Source organism: Asterias amurensis, chromosome 6, assembly GCF_032118995.1.
Source record: "Asterias amurensis chromosome 6, ASM3211899v1".
In the NCBI taxonomy this organism is placed as follows: domain Eukaryota; kingdom Metazoa; phylum Echinodermata; class Asteroidea; order Forcipulatida; family Asteriidae; genus Asterias; species Asterias amurensis.
In genome coordinates this window covers 9,186,960-9,207,536 of record NC_092653.1, presented here as the reverse complement: position 1 = coordinate 9,207,536, position 20,577 = coordinate 9,186,960, and the positions used below count along the sequence as shown (strand labels likewise).

General features: G+C 38.2%; 1 protein-coding gene across 5 annotated transcripts in view; it reads right to left on the bottom strand.

Moving 5' to 3' along the window:
* Window positions 1-20,577, bottom strand: part of LOC139938249 (membrane-associated phosphatidylinositol transfer protein 1-like) — a 91,719-nt gene that overhangs the window by 46,010 nt on the left and 25,132 nt on the right. For all 5 annotated transcript variants that reach the window (XR_011786119.1, XM_071933660.1, XM_071933658.1 and 2 more), the window contains exons 4-5: window positions 2,809-2,941; window positions 275-478 (exon numbers count right to left, since the gene is read on the bottom strand). Coding sequence is in view for 4 of the 5 variants with exons in the window: in XM_071933660.1 (XP_071789761.1) it covers window positions 275-478; window positions 2,809-2,941 (337 nt within the window). In the remaining variant the exon portion in view is untranslated. The remainder of the gene's footprint in view (window positions 1-274; window positions 479-2,808; window positions 2,942-20,577) is intronic.

Genomic DNA, 20,577 nt, shown 5'->3' with positions numbered 1-20,577 from the left:
ATATTTTCTGAAAAATAAGCTGGAGACCACTACTCAGGTCCACTCTTCGTATGTAATGCTTACCACGTGTTTTTTTTTAAGTGTTCAAGAATAACATTTTCCTTAAGTGTCAGAACAAAACACTGTCCACATAGTGACTGCAAAACAGGCTGTGTGTCTGTGCGTTGTTTAAAAAAGCAATGGAGCAATGGTTTTAGAAACAAATCTTTAAAAGGAAAATTAAAAGTCAGACACAGCGCTTTGCACAAATGAGATGATTATGATGCCAACTTACCTATTAATCTACTTTTAGACTCGGCTGACGGCAAGTTGAAGACGTTTTCCTGATGGCCAGCATCAGGGAAGTACTTTGTCTCAACTTCCACGGAGAACTTCTCCACGAAGGGACAGGTGTAACGAGTCTTGGTGTAAGGGTAGGCGTTCCAAGATTCCTCCTCCACTCTCAGGGCGGTCTTGGGTAATATTGCACGGAACCATCCTAAAGATGGGTCACAAAGAGTTTTGGTTACTGTTTGGTTTAAGTTTAAAGCCATTATACACTTTCGATACAGGAAAAAAAAAAAAAGTTCACAGATTTACAAATAATTTACAGGGTTTACAGAAGGTAATGGTGAAAGACTTCTCTTGAAATATTGTTCCATGAAATGCTTTACTTTTTGAGAAAACATTAAAACAATATAAATTCTCGTTAGCGAGAATTACGGATTTATTTTAAACACATGTCATGACACGGCAATATTGTAATTTTTTTGCTTAGAACTGCTTCTGGCTGGTCCAGGTTTTGGGGATGGTACATTTATAGACTTTTTAGTGTGTTTTTATAATTGTACTGCTGTTTTTGAATTTCTTAGGTTTGTTGATTAACTACTTAGTTTAGTGTTTTTTTGCTTTTGCTTTTTAAATTGTCTCTCTTTGAAGCGTCTTGAGCGTCTTTTAGGCGGACTTTGGCGCTATATATATTTTTTATTATTATTATTATAATTGATTTGCGGTAGCACCATGTGTGTATTATAATAATCTTCTTGCCAGGTAGATTATTGTCTTTTGAGAACTTGTCTCGTTTATATTCTACTATACCCGGAGTAGATTTTGGGGAATTCGGGAGACTTCTCAGTTCTGAAAAGAACTTTCCCCGCTTTTTAGCTACTACCAGGGCGGCAGGTAGAAAATCGGACAGGATTGCCACTTCTGATTTAGTGGATCGAGGGGACTTCTCGTTATTAACTTCACTACCGCGTAGTGAGTTTTAAATTGGGCTCCAGTTGGCCTGTTACAAAAGAGTGCTCAATAGCAACAAGTGTGAAAGACTTAGTGGGTATATTGACCTGTTACAAAAGAGTCGATTAATGGCTTTTTAATTAAACACTTTGTTTTGTGGTATATTGGCCATCACAAAAGGGGCATTATTGCCCTGGATTTTGATACACTGATGTGGCTTCCTTTCCTTTGAGATGCATTTTGTGGGTATATTATGTTAGCCTGTTACATAAGGACCATTAGTGGTTTCACATGTAACACACTTTCTGGTTATATTGACCTGCTACAACAGGGCCATTAGTAGCTTCAAATGTAATACATTTTGTTTTGGGTATATTGACCTGTCCTTTGGGCCATTATTTACCTAGTATACAGTAAGTAGCTTCCAGTCTGATACATTGTGTGGGTATATTATATTAGCCTGTTACAAAAGGGCAGTTAGTGGCTTCACATGTAATACATTTTGTTTGGTATATATTGTGGCAGAACAGGGTGTAAGTTGAGTGTAGTTGGTGGACTGTGGCCAGTCTACTGCGCCTTTTCTGCGTCGCGTGGGGTCTGCGCGTTGGCTATAAAACAGGCGGCGCTGGAGGCGTGCTCTCTCTCTCTGCGGCGTGCTGTGTTATCTGATCTTGAAGGTTATCTCTCCACGTGTTGCTCTTGGGCTTGTCTAGCATTTAGGGAGTGAGGTTACGTGTTGCTGTGTTGTCGATGGATTGAGGATTGAACCGCCGACCGTATAGATAGAAGAGCGAGGTAACTAATAAGCTTGTGTACCGGAAATTTGGGAACGGGAGCGGGTGTTGTGTTTCCTTGCGTTGGAACTGCGAATACTGAGGTTGTGTGAGGGCGAATAACCGCATCTCGGGTAGAGAAAACGGTTGAGTGTAGCCCGGGGAATTCACGACTTGTATGTAGTTCGGTGAGGCACACTGTTTATCGCTGGAAGGTTCCTGGGGAATTTCCCTCCTGCTTAGCTTTTGTGGGTTAGAAGTTACGCCGTGTGAGGCATAGTCTGTAGTTGAGCAGATTGTGTAACTTGTATGAGGTGTGAGGTTCACCTGTCACTTGGGCCCACTTGTGTATAACTTTTGTATGAGGTTTAGTGCATTTATTGATTGCATTGACTAAGGGCCTGATATTATTATAAGGCGAGGTTATTGGGTTGTGTTGTGATTATAAACCTGTGAATTATCTATTGATTATTGTACTTGAAATAAACCATTTAATTGTGCCTTGGAACCTATGAATCCTCGTGAGGTTATTTGAGGTTTCCTAACTGCTCGTTTATAATTTGAGGTTAATCTAAGTCTAGGTGGTGGTAAATCTCCACCAAACGAACCGCCCGCAGGCTTTAGCCGCCGCTCGTTATTAGTCCCCCCCTGGTGTTTGGGTAGCCGCTCACCTGAGCACCAGGGCTCATAAATATATTCTGGGGTGTGATAATTAACCCGGGGGACGGTGTCCCCGTCGAACAAGACCAGACTTGTTGGCCCCACCCCCCGGTCCCGCCACAATATTGACCTGTCCACATCAGGGCCATTATTTTACCTGGTAAGTGGCTTCCAATGTGATACACTTTGTGGGTATATTGACCCGTTCCTCCAGGGCCATCTTCATACGGTCTGTTGATCAGAATCTCCACTCCACTCCCTGCACCACTGCTCTCTTGCCTGCTCTTTTTCTGCAGAGAGAAAGAACAAAATAATGAAGAGCCATCAAAAGTCAGGCATTCACAATGACTTAGTAGGGTCCTGCCCATAGATATAGAACATAATACCTAGATTGGCAGCGCGTACATACGCGCCACAAGCTGTACACATACATTTCTATTTTTTCATGGACGCGCTAAAAAGTCACGTGATGGTGGTAACGCACAGAAAATGAACATGGGAGATAGGCCTTTAACCACTATGGACGCGCCGCTAAAAGTCAAGTGCTGGTAGAAGATGAATGTTTGAGATAGGCTAATGGCTGCCCCCATGCCAGAACCCGCGTATGTACGCGCGGCCGATCTAGGTGTTGTATTCTATATATATAATGGGTCCTGCCCTGCTTTTCACCCGATTGGACCCTGACTTGAGTCGAGGTGCTTCGACCTGAAGCCTGTGGAACACGTTTTTAGGCACTACCTGATTGCATGGGTTTCAGTTTCCCTATTTGGGACTTTAATTCCACATCTTAATTTCATAGAGCTGCTTAAAGGAACATTACAGAATATGTAAGAAACAAAAATCAGGATCACAGATTTACATACAACTTACACGGTCTAATGATGATGATGATAGTAGAAAACATCCCTTGAAATATTTCTCTCTGAAATTTCATATTTGATGAGAAAAAAATAATCTAATTTCGCATTTGGAGTTTATCGCTCAGTGAGCGTTTCATTCATTTTAGTTTTGGCATTGATGCAATGCAAAATTTGTAATCCGTTTTCCACTATTCTCTTGTGACCAAGATGGCCGAACGATCTCGAACTTCTACAGGTTTGTCAGTTTATATGGTGGATTACATAAAGTGCTTACACTGCCAGCAACTTTTTCGCTACCAAACCCAATTCTGTAATGTTCCTCCAAGCATTTAGCAGAATTGTTCTGACCAGCATAATGTTCAAGCAGACTACCATGTCACGTGTACAATTTGTGACTGGTATCCCTCCTCCTTTCTGCTTAGCAAGAAAATTTTTAAGCGCTTACGATCACTATTCCCCACTTACGTGCAAGCGCCGAATTTCTGCGCTAGCCTTGTAAGCGTAGGATGCCCATATTTTAGTAACATGGAGTAGGTACCCATGCGCAGAAGCAAAAATTCGCAACTAACTCGTGAAATACGCTTGCCGTAAGCAAAGAATTCCCTGCTTCCATAAGCGCCAATTCCTTGCTTACGGTAAGCAGAGCCATGAAATTGGGCCCAGATGATGCAGCAACACTGTCTTTAGTCTGGGATTCCAATTTGAGTGTTCCCTTTGACCGATAAAAGTACCAGACATTAAACTCTTAACTCACAAACCATGGCTTATTATAATGATATTAATAATATTAATAGCCCTGTTAACTGTCTAGACACTTTAACAAGTTCAGGGCAAAACCCGATGATGATTCATTCCTAATTGTTATTGCTCTAGAAATATAATGTGCAGGTACCATGTTTCAGGTAGACAAAAACATCAATCGGACATTGTAACGTATGTATAATGTTACCACAACTCAAAGGCACTAGACACTTAAAGGGTGTATCCAAACATATGAATAAAATAAAAAATCTATGAAACTTTGGATTCATTCAGTCATTGAAGTTGCAAGAGAATAATGAAAGAAATTTTGTGTGTGCTTTCAGATGTATAATAAAAAGTGTCAGGCCTGAAGTATTCTAATATTTGATGAAGTTAATACCTCTTTCTCAAAAACTTTTGTTACTTCACAGGGAGCCTGGTTCTCATGTTTTATACCGTCAACATCTCTCCATTGCTCGTTACCAAGTAAGTTTCTATGCTAACAGATATTTTGAGTAATTACCAATAGTGTCCAGTGCCTTTAAAAGGAAGGATGATACTTTGGTAATGACCCAGAAAATTATTTGTATTAATTTCTCTCCAAAAGCTTACTTGTAAATACAGATGGTTAGAGCAGTATTGTCCTAAATTTTGGATGTACATGTAAAAACCAAAATCAGATGGTTTTTTTATTTTATTTATTGTTATTTATGAGTTTATTGAATAGGGAAACTGTTCACAGAAAAATGATTCCGTAGCATGAACTTCAAAATCAGTATAAATAATAATAATAATTCGAGATTTATAAAGCGCACATACATGTATCTGCCTAAAATGACACCCAAGTATAATTTCAGACTTAACTTAAACAAATTTTGTTCTTTTTCTTTTTCGCATTACCAATCATGTATAATACCTTAAACAAGGTACGTTTTCAGAAATAGATTAATGAAAAATTATGTCAAGCTTAGGCTAACATCATACAGCTGTTAAATTAATTATTAGCAAAGAAAATATCTTCCTGAAACCCCCACGCACTTGAAATTGTTATGCTTGGTACTCTACTGGGTGTTTGGCAGGCATAAGGGCCTTTAGTTTTGTTTAGCAATATATGCAGCCCAGGTGCCAAGCTATTGTAATCCTACTACTACTATAGCGCATTTCACAAAATCGTATCAATGCGCTGGTCATGGCCAATAACCCCCTGTAATGTTTCTCAGCTCCCTTGGGAGTATGCAGCCCTGAGCTGACTGTAAGGCGCTTGAATGAATTTTCATGACTTTGTTTTACTCAATTCTCAAAAACTACAGCACCTCACTTAGTAATATTTTAAGGGAAGCCTTCTACTATCACAGACCTACCAAGTCTCACGCATTTGGGCTCTGTCTCACGCTCAGCAACCATTTTCTCACGCATTGGGCCAGACCGGGAAAAAAATAAAAATTAACGACAATGCATTGCCAAATCGCGCTCATGTGTACAAAAAACGCAATCTACAATGTTCGGTGGTGAGCTTTGAAAAATCTCACGCATACATGTAGCTGGCCTCTGGTCTTTGCATCTCTGCTATCATTATCTTCAAACTGTGCAAGTTTAATGTAAATCTGTGGACATTGTGTTTAATGTTACAAAAAGTTACTTAATCCTTTAAATATACACTTCAAATTACACACTTTAATATGTCACCTTACATTGTTGGTAAATTTTCTATAGTTGAACACAGACAAATTGAGTATCGACCAAGCTATCTACATGTAGGCCTAATTTTGGCAGTCTCCCTTTTGTATCATACAAAGTTATATTCTGAAGAACTATCCACAATTTCATCTTTTTAAATGTGAAGTGTATGTAGGTCGTGAATGAACTTTACATGTGTCAGCTAAGTAAGCAAAGTTAAAAATGTGATTTTATTCGATATTTTCATCTGAAACATTCGGTTATGTTTGCCATAAATGTGATGATGGGGGGAGGGGCATGTCTAGTAATCAATGCTTATTTGATCATTAGCATGCATGACACTATGGAGGCAACAAGGCAATTGCCTCCATGCTTCATGTCCCTGGTCATTGCCTTGGTGCCCTGTGAGATATTCAAGTAGAAGTGTCTATTTTCGTCACTGGAGTGCCTTTTACCAAAAAGAAACTGCCTTTGCTAACAAGAAACAAGAGTCTTGATTGAACAAGAGCCATTTCTTCAACATATCCCAAGACATTCAACACTCTGCATCAAATTGAAACATTCCTATCGCCTTCAAACTCAACCAAATAATCTTCAACATAACTCATCAGAATGAAACGCCTTTCTCATTCAGTCAGGAATTTAAAGCGATTCCACAAACAGAAATATTCTGACAACAACAGCGGCATAAATCATTTTCGCTGATAAAACGCACGATATGTATTTTTGTTATGGCCGCCATACAGAAATCCAATCAATCGGATTCTTTAACGTCTGGAGGAAAAAAATACACAATTCATAAACATCAACTATGCATACTTGAAAGTTTACACCAACTGTCACGTTTTAAAAGCAATATTTTTTGTTTTATTGCCTAGCAATTTCTATGAATATCGGATGTCCAACAAAGAGGGTAAATGATTTTAAATCATTTGTGTTTCTCGCATGCTCGCAACTGGATGTTGACTGGCTCGTTGGGTGTGTTGAAAGTCGAGGAAATGAGCGTTCTTTCTGAAAAGGAGGTGCAACCTTTGGAAAAGACCTTTCAAACTATAGTTAAGTTCACATTGGACTTTTGTGGGGTAAACTGTTGAGCATATGGTTAAGACTAGGAACATTTGTATCAGGCATGAGGCAATGAAGCCTCAATGCCCCCTGGTCATTGCCTTAGTGCACTTTAAATGGTACAGTAGAATTTTACAATTTCCCCATAGGGTGCCATTTACCAAGGAGGAAATGCCTTGGTGCTCTTGCCTTTCCAAAAACGAACCAGCAATTCCTCAGCAGGTAAGGGAAGCTTTCTACCATTATTATCTTTAAACCGTGTAAGTTTAATGTAAATGTGCAAAAAGTACCCAAACCCTTTAAAAAACACTCAGGAGTATCATACAGGGGGAAAATGCCAACAACCGCCTTCCCATCAGTCAGCGCCACTGTGACGTGTTTTTTCTCTCTGTGTGTTTGGTTAAAATTTGATTGATCGCAGGATGAATTTGTAAACAAAGGCACCTCAGAATCTGGGAACCTTAACCGGATTGCTTAATCATTTACAGACAACCATTTTAAAGGAACATTACAGAATTGTTGAGAATTTTTTTTTTTTTTTAAGAGCACAGATTTACATAAAACTTACACGGTCTAATGATGATGATGATAGTAGAAAACATCCCTTGAAATATTTCTGTCTGAAATGTCGTGTTTTATGAGAAACGAACAAAACTAATTTCCCGTTTGGAGTTTATCGCTCAGTGAGCAATTTATCAAGTTTTTATTTTAAATCGATGTCATGCAAAATGTGTACTCGGTTTTTCACTTTTTTTTCTTGTGATCAAGATGAGCGATCGATCTTAAACTTCTACAGGTTTGTCAGTTTATGCAAGCAACTGTTTTGTTATCAAAAACCAAATCCTGTTAGGGGTGGCTGGTTGGTTGGAGATGGGCACATTATGTACACTACTTTCAAAAATGTACACCAGCCCCTTACGGGTAGTACACTCTATGGTTATAATAATAACAATTGTGGCTTCTTATATAGCGCACATGTTGGTTACTCAGTGACGCTCCTGGCGCTGTAACATACAGTATTTCCTGCAAGAAGATATGGGACTTTGTTTGAATTACGAGACCTAATTCTGATAGCACCATGTCATGTTTTACAAGGTGCAGTGGTGCAATTTGCTGCCGATCGGACCAGGAACACCGGGGCAAACCCCCTTCTCTTTTTGATAAGTGCACTGGGTTATTTTACATGTGTTACATAACACACAGGACCAACGGCTTAATGTCCCATCCGAAAGACGAAGCAATGGTGAAGTGTCTTAGTTCGATGGACTCTACAGTTGATTTAAAGATGTTTAGTTTGCTCTTTTTTACACAACGCTGAAGAGATTATCACACGGTAGCAACCCCCTGATGCTCAAAGAATTTGTTGCATTTGACATGCTGTCACTTTGGTGAAAACATGAAATATTTAAATGGATCACATTCACTGATCTTTTAATCAAATCAACCCATATCTGTTCAACTACCACTATAGAATTTCCTGTTGAAAACATGAATGTCCCCATTGGTTTTGTGCACATAGCATAGCGAGGACTGTTCCAAGTGTCCAAAGTAATTACTCAAAACAATTGTTAGCATAAAAACTTACTTGGTAACAAGCAATGGAGAGCTGTTGATAGTATAAAACATTGTGAGAAACGGCTTGCTCTGAAGTAACGTAGTTTTTGAGAAAGAAGTGTTTTTTCTTCCATTATTATCTCACAACTTCGACGACCAGTTGAGTTCAAATTTTCACATGATGCCTTTAAGTCTAATATGCGGCTTTATATACATGAAGAAAAAAAAAATAGAGTTTACTTCAATTGAAAAAAAAAACCAAGAGCAATCGAAAATACATTCTGGCTGAATAACAGCTAAATCAAGCTGGTTATCCAATCTAAAAAGGTGATACAAATAACACTCAAACTGTCCACTTAAAGAGTTCAATCATTACCTGTCACACTTAAAGAAAAATCACTCATAGAGCCTAATATTGTTTGTGTTTTGCCCTTGGACCTATGTTAAAGGCACTGGACATCTACATCTTTGGTAATTGTCAAAGACTAGTATATTCTCATTTGGTGTATAATAAGACTAGTATTCTCATTTGGACAACGTGTCCCTTAAAAGAACCAGAACAATTCATGTTCATGGCGGCTTTATAGATGTGATGCCAGAGCCAGTTTGATCAATTTCAAGACGGAAATCAGAAAAATAGAATTGATAATATTACATTATATAGTTGGATGGTCGGACGGAACAACAGAGCGGCAGAAGCAAAAGGCCGCTTCCGAAGGAAAACAAAGGAATTCACAGGAAAGGACAGGGGGAAATATTACACAACAGAAGTTGTTTTTCAAAAGGAAATTTCTTTTTTCTTCAAAAGTAATTACATTAGAGTGAAGTGCTCAGGTTGTAAGAAAAATCAAGATGAGAAAAAAGGGGGAAATTATTCAAGCTCAAATTGTCCAATCATTTAAACAACAGCCACTCCAATAACTGTTCATACATACACTACATGTCAGTGAAAGATTATTTAATAATAATGATAATAATTACAACATTTATGGAGCGTTAAAGGCAGTGGACACTATTGGTAATTACTCAAAATAATTATTAGCATAAAACCTTTCTTGGTGACAAGTAATGGGGAGAGGTTGATGGTATAAAACCCTGTGAGAAACGGCTCCCTCTGAAGTGCCCTAGTTTTCGAGAAAGAAGTAATTTTCCATGAATTTGATTTCGAGAACTCAGATTTAGAACTTGAGGTCTCGAAATCAACCATCTAAACGCACACAACTTCGTGTGACAAGAGTGTTTTTTTTTTTTCAATATTATCTTGCAAGTTTGATGACCGATTTTCACAGGTTTGTTATTTCATGCATATGTTGAGATACACCAACTGTGAAGGCTAGTCTTTGACAATTACCAATAGTGTCCACTGCCTTTAAATACAGAAGTTTCTAAGCACTATAACCAGATTGTCAAAACAGATGGGTTTTAATTTGAGATTTAAAAAAGATGACAATTCAATCACTCCAAATTCCCCTCAGACAGTCCAAGCCAGCCCCCAACATTCCCTTAAAGGAACACGTTGCCTTTGTTCGGTCGAGTTGGTCTTTGAAAAGCGTTTGTAACCGTTCGTTATAAAATGCGTATGGTAAGAAAGATGGTTTAAAAGTTGAATACAATGATCCACACAAATTTGCCTCGAAATTGCACGATTTTCCTGTTACTTTGCGAACTAACACACGGTCGGCCCCATTTATGGGAGTAAAAATTTTACTCCCATAAATGGCCGACAGTGTTGTAGTCAACGAGGTCAAAGGAAAACCGTGCAATTTCGAGGCATGTTTGTGTGGATCATTGTATTCTACTTTCACATTCATCTTTCTACCAATATGCATTTTATAACAGACGGTTACAAACGCTTTTCAAAGACCAACTCGACTGATCCAAGGCAACGTGTTTCTTTAAATTTTCTTCTAAGGAGACAAAATTGTAATGTCCCCACAGCCTGTGCAACATCTGGCTCCTTTGCTAATGAGAAGGAAGGAGTTTCAGAGGACTTTTCAAGCATTTCTTTGGTATTAACCCCCCAAATGTTGCTTAACAAACACAAGACACAATTTCATGTAACCGTACTGTATAAGCACAAAACATGCTCAGCACAAAAAAATCTTGCTAAGCAGAGACAGGTTTAGCATTTAAACATACCATGTGTATTAATTTCTGTGACTGGTTTCCAGCTAATATCCCCTTGACAGAAAAAATCTGCTAAGCACCATTTTTCTTTTTTCTTTTTTGCTTAACAGCTTCACGATATTGGATTCCTGGATCACTGGCCCAAATGACATGTGTTCAGTGAAGCACCTCAATGCACATACTATGAAATTGGACTCATGGGAGACATTTGTGCATACAAAATTCATTTCGGGTTGGCAATAAATCAGCAAGAAGACCTCCACTGAACCCGTGGCGTTCTCTTCTCCTACTTATGTAGAAGTCTCCTTTTTGCTACAGAAAAAAAAATTGCACAGCCCCTTTGGGACAAGAAGCCTGTGTCATCTGCTTTCACTTTGCCCTCTTAACATGTTATAAACAAATGTTCTGATGGACAATTTGTTGATATTTTCCAATTTTCCTTTTGTTTTGTATTTGTCAGGCATTTCAAAATAAACCTTTCTGGCTTCTGTAAATGCCCCCATATTGGTATGCTCCGTATTTTGTTTTCATTTCATTTTCATTAACAATTTTCTAGACCTATTCTTGACTGTCTTTGACTTAAATAATTGAACTTAATTTGTGTATTATTCCCCCTTTTTCACCAATATGGAAATAAATTGATTGAATTAAACTAAATGAATGGAAATGTCATCATTTCCTCAATGAGAGAGACTAATATACAGTACTTCTCTCCTGAAGGCGAGCGGAGCAAACTGTTGGAAAAAGTCAAGACCAAACCAGCTTTTTTTAGAGCTAACTCTCCCTCAAAGAGATTCTATACATGTTTGTACATGCTGTATGCTTCGTTTTAGAAGGCCATTTCAAATGCTACAGTTGAAACTAAAGGAACACGTTGCCTTGGATCGGGCGAGTTGGTCTTTGAAAAGTGTTTGTAACCGTTTATTATAAAATGCATATGGATGGAAAGATGTTGTAAAAGTAGAAAACAATGATCCACACAAACATGCCTTGAAATTGCACGGTTTTCCTTTTACCTCATTGACACGGTCGGCCATGGAGTCAAATTTTTGAAATGGGCGATTGTGTTAGTTGGCAAAATAAAAGGAAAATCGAGCAATTTCAGGGCAAGTTTGTGTGGATAATTGTATTCTACTTTTAAAACATTTTTCTAACCATATGCATTTTAAAATAAACGGGTAAAAATGCTTTCTATAGACCAATTCGTCCGATTCAAGGCAACGTGTTCCTTTAAGGCAATGCAATATTCAGTGGGCACACGGGTAACAAAGGCAAATATAAGGCCTGTACATGGTAATACCTGCAAAACTTGTCTATTTCTTAAATTCTTATTCTTCTCACCATGCAACCCTTCAAACATCACTTAAGAGAGACTTCTTTCCTGTACATGTGAATTCACATCCAGGCACTGGACACTATTGGTAATTGTCAAAGACCAGTCTTCTCACTTGGTGTAACTCAACATACATAAAATAACAAACCTGTAAAAATTTGAACTCAATTAGTCGTCAAAATTGCGAAAGAATAATGGAAGAAAAAACACCCTTGTCGCACAAGTTGTGTGCTTTCAGATGCTTGATTTCTGAGGTCTTGAAATCAATTCAAATATTTTAGTGCAAACTCAAAAGCTACATTACGTCAGAGGGAGCCGTTTCTCACAATGTTTGATACGATCAACAGCTATCCATTGCTCGTTACTAAGTAAGTTTTTATGCTAACAATTGTTTTGAGTAATTACCAATAGTGTCCAGTACCTTTAAACATATCCGAACCCGCTCCTTCCCACCGCACAACACACCTCTCCATCACAACATGTCAAAACAAAAACGATAAATCAACCTCCTGATGAGCCAACATCTAGCATAATTGAAAATATGTAACTCATACACACTGTAATTTTTCTGTCATACGTGTACGCTGTACAAAACCACTTCCCTTTCGGCTCATTTATAATGCCAACCCGTCCCCCGTCCATTTCGGTTTCCCGAAAAGAATATCGTGCAGTAAACCTCCGCTGCAACATCTGTAATAATCTGTCGTCCAAACTAAATTGCCATGAGAGGAACTGTTAATAATAACGCAGAGATTCCAGGGATTACTAACGCACCTCGTGAGAAGGGGAAGGTAGACGAGGGAGGAGATGGGGGTGGGGGGGGGGGGGATAATGATAAAAATAGAGAGAAATGCTCCCATGAAAGATATAAGAATATTCATAAAATAGAAAACAAAGCTAGACATCACCGATTTGCTCCATGAAAAAAATGCTAAACAAGGCTCCTCCATCACAAATATTATGTATCTGTCCCTCTCTACACAGTCTTCCTAATTTATTCAACCTTTACTAGCCAATGAGACAGACCCCGAGCATTTATGCTAGTGATACATAATGGGGCTTTTTCTACCCCATCTCTCTTTCTCTCACTCGCTAGCTCTCTCGATCTCGATGCTCCTGTATTTTAAAATTCCCCTGAATGCAAAAGTGTACACAGTGTGGAGGGACCCAGTGCATGACTTTTTTTTTTTTTTTTTCTTTTTTTTTTTTTTTAGAAGGTGTGTGTTCAGGGACCATGTAGGGGTTTTTCATTCGGACCGTTCTATAAATTATGTGTAATTTGGCTGAAACAGTATGGATATGGTTTCGCACACATGTGGTACCCACCCCCACACATTTTCTTTTTTCCTCTTTTATTTTCGGTAGAAGGTGTGTGTTCAGGGACCATATTTGAGAGCAGTTGGGATTTTCATGGTGCACGTTCTATAAATAATGTGTAATTTGGGCTGAACAGCATAACAGTTGGGGTACACAATGAAAACTCTTATTCATGTATTTCATTAGTGTGAACATTACAAGCATTGTGCAATCGATATTTGGCTGGCAAATAATCGTTGAATGTTTTGCTCTGATTACTCGCTTTAGTCTAACATCAACACACACTTCAAAGAAAGTCTGTGCACAAGATCATGGTCAAACAGTTCTTCCTAGCTGAGATTTCAATGGATCCTCCAATACCATGGGGAATGGGCACATTTTATTCAAAATGTTGTTTGAAATCCAACAATGACAGTCGGGCAAACATTGAAACAATATGTCACGACATGCTACCACAAATACATGCGCCATTTTTTGTTTTATTATAAAAAATTCATAATTATTTCCAAAGGCTGGCAGGACAAGTGATCAATGATTGTCTTAAATCTAGTCTCTTGCAGTAGGTAATACTGTAATTTTTTAAACAATTTTCCTGCCAATGACATCTGTCTTTCCTATCTAATGTAGGTTTTTTTTTTTTTACATAGTGCTAAGTGATTTGAGCTGTTTTGGGACAATCACTGCACTTTATACGTGTCTTTATGTAGTTATTATTATTAAAGACACTGGACACTATTGGTAATTGTCAAAAACCAGTCTTCTCACTTGGTGTATCTCAACATATGCATAAAATAACAAACCTGTGAAAAGTTGCGTGCTTTCAGATGCTTGATTTCCAGACCTCAAAATCTAATTCTGAGGTCTCTAAATAAAATTCCTGGAAAATTACTTCTTTCTCGAATACTACTTCAGCAGGAGCCGTTTCTCACAATGTTTTATACTATCAACCTCTCCCCATTACGCATTACCAAGTAAGGTTCTACGCTCGAATAATTATTTTGAGTTATTACCAATAGTGTCCTGTGCCTTTAACACAACACATACTGTACATGTACATGTCAAGTACTGATTTCTCCTGCAAGTTGTTTCTCTTCATCTAAAATGAATACAAAGAATATTTTGCCAAATTGTTTTTTTTATTTTTTTGGCCCTCTTTCCAAATTCCCCAGCGAGTATAAAATATCAATGTTCATCTGCAAATCTTTTCACAAATAGAATATGGAATACATGTGATTTGGAAATTTGCACAATAGAGTGATTGATATGGTTTCAGTTTGCAGTTAGAGTACATGTAAGACTGGGGTACATTATCTACTTTCTCTATGTCAGCCTAATTCCCATCTCATGATACATATGGTCATAACTACACACACTACACATAATCAACATTTCCCAGCATGTGCAAACGCATTCAAGGTCTAGTCTATCAAACCAAACTATATATATAAAAAAGAAAAGCGCTACACTGACGACAAAAATGTGCCTCAACAAAGACGAGTCAAAGACATGCAGAAAAACCGTACACGGTCTCCATATGGATTGCATGAGAGATCACACAAAAGCCAGCCCCTTATAGACCTAAATGAATGACTATAAAGAGACTCTGTCGTTCAGCAACACAATATACATGTAATATCATTACTGTACTCAAATAACAGTCTGTACGGTAAACGTTGAAAGCACGGCACACTGTAACTTAAGACCACGTCCGTTTCGTGCAGAGTCGGTGGGTGACTCTGTGGAATATAATAACAGGGTTTTATGGGCATAGGACAATTTGATTTTGCGTGTGTTTTGTTCGTTCGGATTGTTAACAAAAAAATTGGTTGATATTCAAGAGTGTGTTGACTGCTGACTAAAGTACAAAAGGAGGAAGCATCTTCTTGCGGGGTTACTCCGTTACAAATCTAGCCTCTATATGTGTCTGATTTTTACAGAGTTCATGTTTATCGGGGCATGTGTCAATTTTTTTCATGGATGAAACATGCAGCACATCTGACAGAATTCTTGATACTTTATATTCACTGATAAATATTTTGATTATCACAATGCATCACTAAATTGATTTTGCACAATTGTACACAACATGTACATGATGCATTTAATTAAATTTTTAATGGTTAGGTTTTTTTTCTTTTCTTTTTTCTCTCAGTATATTTGTTCATATTTAATGTCATGCCTGCAATTTCATGCCTGCAATTTCATCTTTTAGAGGGCAAGGCCATTTTAATATTTTTTAAAAGTGGCCATAAAAATTTAGGAAATTGCCTCCAAAACGATTGGGAGAAAAAAGAAAAGAAATAGGAAATTGCCTCCAAAACGATTGGGAGAAAAAAGAAAAAAAAAAAAAAATTGGGGAAAATGTCAGCATTCCCAACAAAGACCCTTCATTGGAGTTGTCTGTGTATGTCGATAATGAGGCACGTTTTATTTACACTAAATTACAAAAATACAGGTACAGAATCTAAACGGGAGGGAAAAAAGCTACAAAGGGGGTGAACATTTCTAGAGTTGTTTACTAGAGAAACACCTGAATCTCCTGGGATGGATTCACAATGTGAATCAACATGATTGAGTATTATTGGAGTTATTAAAAGAATGGGCCAGAGACTGAGGCCGAGGTAGTTCCAGGAACTTCTCCTCAAAATATCTTTTAACGCTTGCTAAAGTGGAAACTGTATAAGCAGGGATTTGGACAACTGCAGACCGTGTTCACCTTATTGAGTAGATTGAAGCTTTTTATGCATGATGGGTCAGGGAACCAAGCAGAGTTGTTCCAGGAATTTGTCACATTGTTTTTGTGAAAGAAAATGCCTTTAGGAGAGTTTTAAATAGAAGCGTAAAAGCCTCAGTGTAAAAGCCTGGGCAGTTGTTCCAGGGCCGGGGCTAAAATTTAACACTAGACCACAGTAAACTCAAGACGGGACAAGCCCAGTGGTCCAGTGGTCCTGTGGGTTTTTTTTTTTCAATTGAATAATAATATTCCACTGTAAGATATCTTTAACAGAAAGAAATGATTTTCAAATGTTGATGTCGAGTTGAGTCTGTTGAAAATGAAAGCATTTTAAGTCATACCTACATAACACAAATGAGATAAATCTTCTCTATAGTGCTTGTTCAAACGAAAACCGTTTACAAAACATGTACAACTCTGCAAAAAAAAGTTCTTTCTCGTTGAGTTTTTGGTCTTATAAACTATATTTTGGTCCAGTACAATTTATTTTAGCTAGCAGCCCTAAAGTCTTGATGAAATTTACACCAAATTCAAGCCCAGAGGACACTCCCCTCGCATTGCTTTTAAAAGAGTTCCTGTAAAAATATAAAAAGCCAGGAACGATGCTCTGAAACTTACAGTAGATCAATGCTTTGACATGTTTGAATGCGTTGATGGATTCAGAAAGACTGGAGCTATTAAGCGTGGGTCAGAGGGTCAAAGAAAAGGGGAAGATCATGTAGTTCCAGGCATTTCATCCCTTGAAAATTACTCAGAAAGAGCTCAATTAGAAACATACAGAGCCAAAGTATGCTGCGTTGAGCACGCAATGAAACTCGGAATCATGTTCACAGATTCAGGTTGGCTTAAACGAGCAGTTCAAGGAATTCATCCTCAAGATGATTTTTATCAAAAAGTCAAACATTACAAGTCGCAGAAACACAAAGAGTAGAATGCTTTGACATGTTTGATTGCGTCAACGGATCATCAGGAAGACTGGAGCAATTAAGCTTGGGTCAGAGGGTCAGAGGAAAAGCTCCCCCACATGAAATGACTCAAGTACATTTGTAGAAACATACAGAGCCATGCTGCGTAGAACACAAAATTCTTTGAGCTCAGTGTTCACAGATTCAGGTTGGGTCAATCTTTGAAAGATGGGTCACAGACAGGTGAAGCAGTTCCAGGAATTCACCTTAAAAATGACTTTTATAAAAGAGTTCATGTCGAAACATTACAAGCCACATAAAGAAGAGTAGATCAATGCTTTGACATGTTTGAATGGGTTGATGGATTCGGGAAGACTGGAGCTTTTTAGTTTGGGTCAGAGGGTTAGATAAAAGGGGAAGCACATGAAGTTCCAGGAATTCCCCCTCATGATATGACTCAGAAAGAGCTCAAGTAGAAACATACATACAGAGCCAGAGTATGCTGCATTAAACACAAAATACTTTGAGCTCAGTGTTCACAGATTCAGGTCGGGTCAAACTATGACGCACGGGTTTAGGAAGAGGTGAAGCAGTTCCAGGAACTCACACTCAAAATAACTTCAACAAAAGAGTCTCCTGCCGATTACTAAAGAGCAAGCTAGTCAAAGCGTTGAGACCAATTAAGAACTCACTCCGCAGTAATGAAGTTTAACAAAGAGTAGTCCCCTCGATCCACTAAAAGCAAAGTACAGTACCGGCAGATTTTCTACGTTCCACCCAGATAGTAGCAAAAAAGCAGGACAGTTCTTTTCAGAACTGAGAAGTCTCTCGAAATTCAGAAAATCTACTTTGCGGTAGTAGAATATGAAGCAAGACAAGTTCTCAAAAGAACATGGTCTACCTCGCAAGTAGATACCAGATGGAGTTACCGCAAGACAAATATATAAAAGAGTTCAAATTGAAACATAACAAGCCACAGAAAGACAAGTTTGAGCATACATGTAGATCAATGCTTTTAACCGCATGGATTCGGGTAGGCTGGAGCTATTAAGCACGGGTCATGGACAGGTGAAGTACCAGAAAATTCCAGGAATTTACTGTCAAAATTACTTTGAAAGAGTTCAAGTAGAAACATCAAATACTCAGGGAAAGATGGTCTGGGCATAAATCAATGCTCTGAACCGTGTTCATGGATCCAGGTATGACTAGAGCTAATAATTAGGTGAGGTTTGCGGTAACACCAAGTGAAAATCTCTTTTGGGTAGTGTTGGTTCTGAAACCCAACTATCGATCAGTGTGCTCTCATCTTCAGGAGAAAAAGAGATTTTCACATGGTGTTGCCGCAAACCTCACCTACTTATACTCTATTAATGTAAAAGAGTGAAAATTTCACTTTCTTGTCCGAGTGGTGGCATTTTCGCTCTTAATGATAGTGAAAGTCACTCGGTATCACTGTTTCTAAGTGAAATTTGATCAAACTTCGCATAAATCAAGTTGGAAGTGTTTTTCACTCTAAATGGCTCTTTGCAAGAGTGGTATGGCAGACAAAACGAGTGGTTTTTCACTCTTTTACATTAAGAGAGAACTTCCACCATGCAAATGTGTCTTCAATTAACCATCAAAATCACTAAGAAAGACCAGTAATAAATAAATATTTGCTTCATGCCTAAAGCCATTCTCAGATTCAAATTTATGAGGTGACAAACTTTCTCCATCTCTAAAACTACATTAAATCAAAGAGTGTCATCAACAGCTCTCCAGTGCTCTTTACCAAGCAATTTTGTATCCTGGTCATATTGTTGAGTAATTACCAAAAGTACACCCTGCCTTTAAAAAAAGACAAAAGAAAACTTCACTGCACCACGTTCCATGATTGATTGGGTCTATTATGCATGGGCCGGGGAAAGCTGCTGCTGAGTACTGCAATAATTCTGTGAATTTCACTCTTGTGTTTTCGTTCTCCTCTTAGACACTCTTTTAGAGACCATAGCAACTGCTGGGTTGAAAGCGATTTGGCGTCGATACACATTTGTCCGTAGCTCCACAAATAATGTTTGCAGCCTCTGCCTTGGACCTTGTCCCACTCAGACGCATCATGTCACGACACAACTAATGTCCTGAATTCACAACTCTCCACATTTCACATGCATAGACGCCAGCCCTGTATGCTTAGTTTTTGAAAGGGCAAGGGCACCAAGGCATTTTTTCCTTGGTAAAGGGCACCCAATGAGGATATTGTTAAGTTCTACTAGATCATTTCAAGGGCACCATGAGGCAATTACCACCGCTTTGATTTCAGACATTCTTTTCTCTTACACTCTCTAGCTCTTGAAACACCTACATGTATCCTACATGTATCAGGCATGTATGTTGCGTTTTTGAAAGGGCAAGGGCACCAAGGCATTTTTCTCCGTGGATATTGTAAATTTCCTGGGGTTAAGACTTCACATAGCTTTTTAGGAACAGTGTCCTCAGCACCAGAGCAGTAGATTTCAAACCAACCAGCATTGAGTAATTAATCATTAACCAACGAAAGGGTACTTGCAAATATGTCCTTGTAGTTCTAGGAATTGAACCAGGGTGTCCGGGGAAAAAATCCACGACATTCGCCAAAATTAATCCACTCCCATTTAATTTGAAGTCATTTATTACACAACAATGGTAAGTTTTTTGTCTGGGAACCGGTCTCTGTATAAGAATTACCACCAAGCTGGGTGTCAACTAGGCATTATGCATAATAAATAAAAAGTTATGTTGGGGTAACGGGCCCCAAAAAATAGGGTAGGTAGGTAGGGATTTTTTCCCCCTCCCAGCAACGAAATTGAAATGTTTTCTAATTGTTTAAGCCGCTAGTGAACATGATAACAAAAGAAAACAAGGCTACACACAACAAAAAGCATATTTTTAAACTCTTGAAGACATTTTTTTTTTTATGTCTTTAATATAGATTTCTATCATTAAATTTCTTCCCTTGAAAAAAAAATATATATCTAGGGTCGGCTGTATTTTTATGGTAGGACAATTTACGACAACACAACATATTTTTTTTTATTCCTTAGTGCGTGATCCAAATGACAATTTTAGGAAGCAAAGAATGCAGAGGGAATTAAAACCTTTTTTACAGAAGGGACAATTTTGTAATAATGTTCTTGAAAAAAAAAATGTATTGTTTTACAAATTTTGTCACTCTACACACTAACAAAATTTCGAGGAAAACAGGAGTAAACATGCACTTTACTTTCATCTACAATTTCAAACAACCTGGGTCCAACACTCTAAACAGTTTTATATTGTTGTCCCTGGTGGCTGCACTCAGTTCATGCTTAACAAAGTAAGCTTGGGCAATATCACGATATTATCGAATATCGCGATACTAATTTGGAAACGATTTCGATATCGGATCGATTTGGTTTTAATCGAAATATCGATATATCGCGATATATCACGATATATCACAATATATCGCGCGATATATCGCGATATCGATTAAGTATCGCAATATCGCGATGTATTTCCTGGCTGAGACATCTTGCACCCCATAGGTTTGGAGTAAAACCAGAAGAATAGGTCATTAGAACATCTCTCTTATGCTATGACTGTCTCTTCTACAACT